We start from the raw sequence: 5,118 nt of genomic DNA, 5'->3' as shown, positions 1-5,118 counted from the left end.
GTCATAAAGTAGAACAGGTATATGACCATGATATTTGCAAAGCCATATTTAGATTTGTCCTATATATGAAAGGAAACTCCTAATAATATTATATCCACAATGGATTCTTTATTAGGACAAATGGTTTTAAAAGTTACCCCAGGTCTTTCAGATCACATAGATAAGCCATTATGGACATTTAAAAAAAGCAAAATAAAAAGTATCTACAAACATCTTCCAGACTTGCATATGAACTGATGTCTTATTTGTAGAAATGCTGGACGACAAAGGAGAAAGAAAACAAACTACAAATAATTTACTGCACAAACTACTACTGATTATTAAATTTACCTTTAATTCGAATAGACCCTGAGTTGACAATAGTGATAATTCAGGGAAATGTTTGGGTAAATATCCATGAAATGACTGTTGTAGTTGCTTCTAATCTGGATATTTGGTCTTTGGGAATGGTGCAGGGAGCTGGACACACTTCCAATAATCTGTCCAGGCTCGTGTGAGGGGTAGCATCAGCCCCTACATGCAGCCGATTAATCAGAGGATGAAGCTTCAGTATCCAAATATTTTGACTGAGGATATTTCCACACACCAAGGAGATATGCTCATTGAAATAGATCAGAATCTAGCTGGACAAATCCCTGGATGAGAAAATGAGGGGGATTTGCCCAGGATGACCCTTGTATATCCAGGGAAGGTAATTATTGGGAGTCTAGATGCTTTTGTTTCTCTCATTTCCTCCCTGAGTGACATAGGAATTGTCACTCCATTTCTCAGCCCCCCCTTTTTTTCCCTCCCTATGAAGTATACTTTCAATATTCCATGCTTGCAGGCCAAGGAATCTGTGGCTTGTCAAGGAAAACACTGCTGTGTCACTCATCAGACACTAGGAGACACTCAACACCTCTCCCAGGTCAGGAGGCACAGGCTGTAGCCTAAGTTCCCACCTGGCTGTATGGTAGGTACAGGGTAGAGGGGAGGAACCAGCAACCACCCTCTGGGTATGTCAAGTCCCATGGAAGCAGGGCTGTGATTATAGGAACCCACTGTGTCTCATCTCTCCCTGGACTTGAGATTCATAATATGCTACAAAGATGCCATTGAACTGAGTTTGTTACTTGGAAATTTTACCATCAACAATTCTGACTGTGCATTTGCCCTGACATGAAAATTCTCCTTAGGAGATAATAGTATCTTGAACTAAATAGGTTGCAGTCCTGGTCTCCTCACATTGCCACTTTCTTCTCCCATCATCACACACCCAGACTCCTCCCCCACTTCATGGATTCTGCTGTCCCCACACATGTGCTGTGATTTCTCACCAGTCCCGAGAACAGCTCCAGTGATACATCTGCAGGGGAGTCCCAGCCTCAGGTTATATCCCAGCCTGCCTGTCACTCTCTCTAATCAGTGTATTAATTACCTGTGTATCATTACCACTGAATGTTTTTTTCACCAGCATAGTTTTAGTTAATTGATTTATTTTTGTTAATTATTTCCCTAGTGGGTTGTAGATTTTTTTTTAAAATGCAAGAATACATGAATTAAAACAGACTCATGAGCACATGGAGCCTAATTTCTTCTTTTACAAAAGCAAAGCACTTAGAAACAAATACTTATGAAAAAAGAAAACAAAGCAACTATGTCATTATGTTTTCTGGCTTCCTTACTCACTTTTTCATTGTGGGACCTGGGGACTTTTCCAGCTTCTCTTCCACTGTCCTTACCAAATTAGCCTTCCATTTTTGTTGTTGACTAAAGACCCTAGATGGCTCTTGCAGCTCCAGCAATCACACCTGAATTTAAGGAGCAAAATGATGCAATGACCAACATATTTCTCTCCCTCACAAGTCCAGGCTTGCATTGACATGGACCTCTGGTCAACTGAGTGTTCCATGTCATGGTTGTGTATTGTACTACATGGTCAATGCTGGATGTTTATTTTGGAAAAAGTGTCTGGATTTTCAAGAAAGAGAGGAGACTAAGCACAGGCTCTGGTGGGTAGGACAGACTATTAAACTGAACACTAGGTGTATCCAAAGCAAAGCCAGAAGGTAGAAACTCCTAGAGCAAAGGATGCATCATGTTCCTGCTGAATTCCCAGCATGGAAGTAGGTGGAGACCACAGTGGGTCTGAATAGACATTGGTGTGAAGGGGCTCCTGTCTGTGTCTGTGCTTCTCACAACTCACTCATATTGACTCTGCACCTGCAGCTGACACTAAGAAGAGCCAGTTCCTGAGTCCAGTGTTACCCAGCACCAGGACCTGGAACCACTTCCTTTGACCACTCACCACCCTAAAAAATATGCAGTGATAACTCAGGTGGGTTTTAACCTTCCTCTACCTAATGCACCTGTTCATATTTTCCTGTGTAATGTGAGCCTCCCCTTCCTGATCCTAAAACCAGTAACATCCATAGGAAGAAGATGAATTTCCTCCCTTTGCCAAAGATCAAGAAAACCTGGGCCTGAGAGGCAAGTTCTGAATCTGCACCTGGACCAAGAATGCCATGATATGCAGCAACTAGTGTAGAGTGGCCACTAGGGGGCAGTTGAGAATCACCTGACAAAGCTCCCTAGGCTTGGGCTGGGCCTGGGCTTCAGGATTCAAAAGTGCAAGAGGGTTAGTAGTAACCACAACCTGAGATCTAGAGGAAAAGGTGTCATATTTCTACAATATCATCTTTGAAGCAAATACAATTTTTTTGGTCTTCATTTCTCTCATACCAACTCTTCCAGACTTTTCCTATTTTAGATGTTTGCACAGTAAATCTTCCTGCTTTTCTTGACACCTCCTTTCCTTACCCAAACACCAGATCTCACCCTGGAAGGGAGATTTCACATGCAGGAGGATTAGTGACCATGACATGAGACCTGGAGGAAATGCTGGATTTTTCTCCAGTATGGGGAATAACATTGATGTTTATGTTCATTGATGTCTGTGTCTCCCAGAAATCCCTTCTCTTTGTAGAATGTCCCTGTTGATACGGCAGAGGTCTAGTATTCCTCAGGCCACCATTCATGCTGAAGCTCTGTAACTGTTAGTATTGTAGGGGAGGTAGAGAACCCACCTACAGTCATTAGGTCATGTGAGCCTGAGAACCCAAGATCTGCCTTAGGCCTTCACACCAAGGACAGAGAGATATTGTACCTCACTGGACCTTTAAGATACCAGGTACATTTATGGAAGAATTTGATTGACCCACATAGCTTTAGAGGATGTATCTGGGACAGAATCCCATAGCTGAGGAAACCTCTTATAGTCAACCTTATAGTTTGTTCTAATGACAAAGACAGACTCATCTTTATATAACAAGGTCAGCCCAGATTCCTGGATAGAAAATAGCCTGGGATGGAGACATGGCCAAAAAGTTGGGACTAGAAAGTAAAGGAGCATTCTGTGAGCTGAGCATAGTTCTTCAGTGATGCCCCTCCCACTCTTTGGCTCCCTGGGGATGAGCCCTTCTCTGGACACCACATAGCTTCCTCCAGTGGCAGCCCTGACCTAGGCTGATTTGCATAACAGGCAGCTGTCCCCAACAAGGGAATAAAGAGGCCTTGAGGGAACACAGACCAGCCTAGGACTCAAGAAGCAGCCACAGTCACCATGACTTGGAAGGCCCTTCTTATCAGCCTCCTGGCTCATTACACAGGTGCTGCCCCCAGGCCCCAACATATACCCCAGCCCAAGGCTCCTGTATAACTAACCTGGCCTTAATTCTGAGCTCAGCAGAGCTCTGTCTGGATGCTCAGGATCTGCTGCAGGATGAGACTTTGGGTTGAAATTCCAACACTATACTCTCTGGCTTTGAGGAAAGGGGTTGGGCTTGCTCATGGATTCAAATCTCCATTCCTCAGTCAGGCTCATGGGCCACTGTGACTGATTTTGATGCCAGAGGATTCACTTTGTTGTACATATTTCCTGAAGTTCTTTCAGGCTAGGGGAAAACTGGGCATCTCATGGGAAGTGTTTGTCACCATTAGTCCCCTCTCTTCTTTTATTTCCTTATAGGTTCTGTGGCCTCTTATGTCCTGACTCAGCCATCATCAGTATCGGTGACCCCAGGACAGACGGCCAGAATCACCTGTGGAGGAAACAACATTGGTAGTAAATATGTGCACTGGTACCAGCAGAAGCCAGCACAGTCCCCGCTGCTTGTCATCTATGGTACTAGCAACCGGCCCTCAGGGATCCCTGACAGATTCTCTGGCTCCAAATCTGGGAACACAGCCACCCTGACCATCAGTGGGGTCCAAGCTGGAGACGAGGCTGACTATTACTGTCAGGTGCAGTGACACAGGCAGACAGGGAAGTGAGACAAAAACCTGCCACCAGCAGGGCACCAAAGGCCCTTCCTGCTGGTTCTGATAAGCCTGACAGCAGAGAGCATGCCACATGCTGTGGAGGAAGTCTCCTCCCATCTCTGTCTAGATAGTCCTAAGAGATGAGGGGAAGGCTCCTGTACCTCCCCAGGATCAGTTGATTCCATCGGAACTTGATCAACTCATTCTTATCAACTTGATCTGCCAGGCCCAAAAGCCACAGCAAGTCATCAGTCATACAAAACTGCATGTTAGTATTAAGTAGAATTTCACTGTGGCAGGGTCTTATTTATGGTTAACTAGGGGAAGAACAGGGCATGGTTCTAGTATTGAAAAAAAGTGTCCTGGGGAGTTTTAAGGCAGATTTGTCAAGAATAATTTTGATGAGTATTCATGTAACCAGTGTTGTACTGGGGAGGGTTGGTATGCACTAGGCTTGGGGGATTTTGCTGTGGGTGTTGATTGGTAAACCTCTATTTGACAAGGTAGCTGTTTTTTTCAGGCAAGAACTAGTTATTCAGTGAATCCATTTTTTTAACCTGAGAAATCAGTTTTCAGGAATGTCCCAAAGCAAAAAATTACAGTTTAATCTCTCATTCTCCTGACTACAAGTGTCCTGGATCCAACAGTGAAACTGACACTGATGACTTCAGTCCTCAGCCTTATCAAACTTTCTCTGCAAGATGAAAGTGACCACTAGAGAGGAGAGCATGTGAAATTCTCACAGAAAAATAGGCATACATGTCTCCATGTACAGAGTACAGAGGTGTTGGGTCTACCATCCCTGTTCTGTAGGACTTG

At 44.1% G+C, this 5,118-nt stretch overlaps 1 gene segment (V, D, J or C); it reads left to right on the top strand.

Moving 5' to 3' along the window:
- Positions 1-3,519: 3,519 nt before the first annotated feature.
- On the top strand, positions 3,520-4,294 carry LOC107134413. The segment is given in 2 exon segments: positions 3,520-3,647; positions 4,007-4,294. Coding segments are annotated over 2 exon segments (330 nt in total).
- The last annotated feature ends 824 nt before the right edge of the window (positions 4,295-5,118 follow it).

This window comes from Marmota marmota, unplaced genomic scaffold (assembly GCF_001458135.2).
Source record: "Marmota marmota marmota unplaced genomic scaffold, marMar, whole genome shotgun sequence".
Classification (NCBI taxonomy): Eukaryota; Metazoa; Chordata; class Mammalia; order Rodentia; family Sciuridae; genus Marmota; species Marmota marmota.
This window is presented reverse-complemented; position numbering and strand designations above follow the sequence as displayed.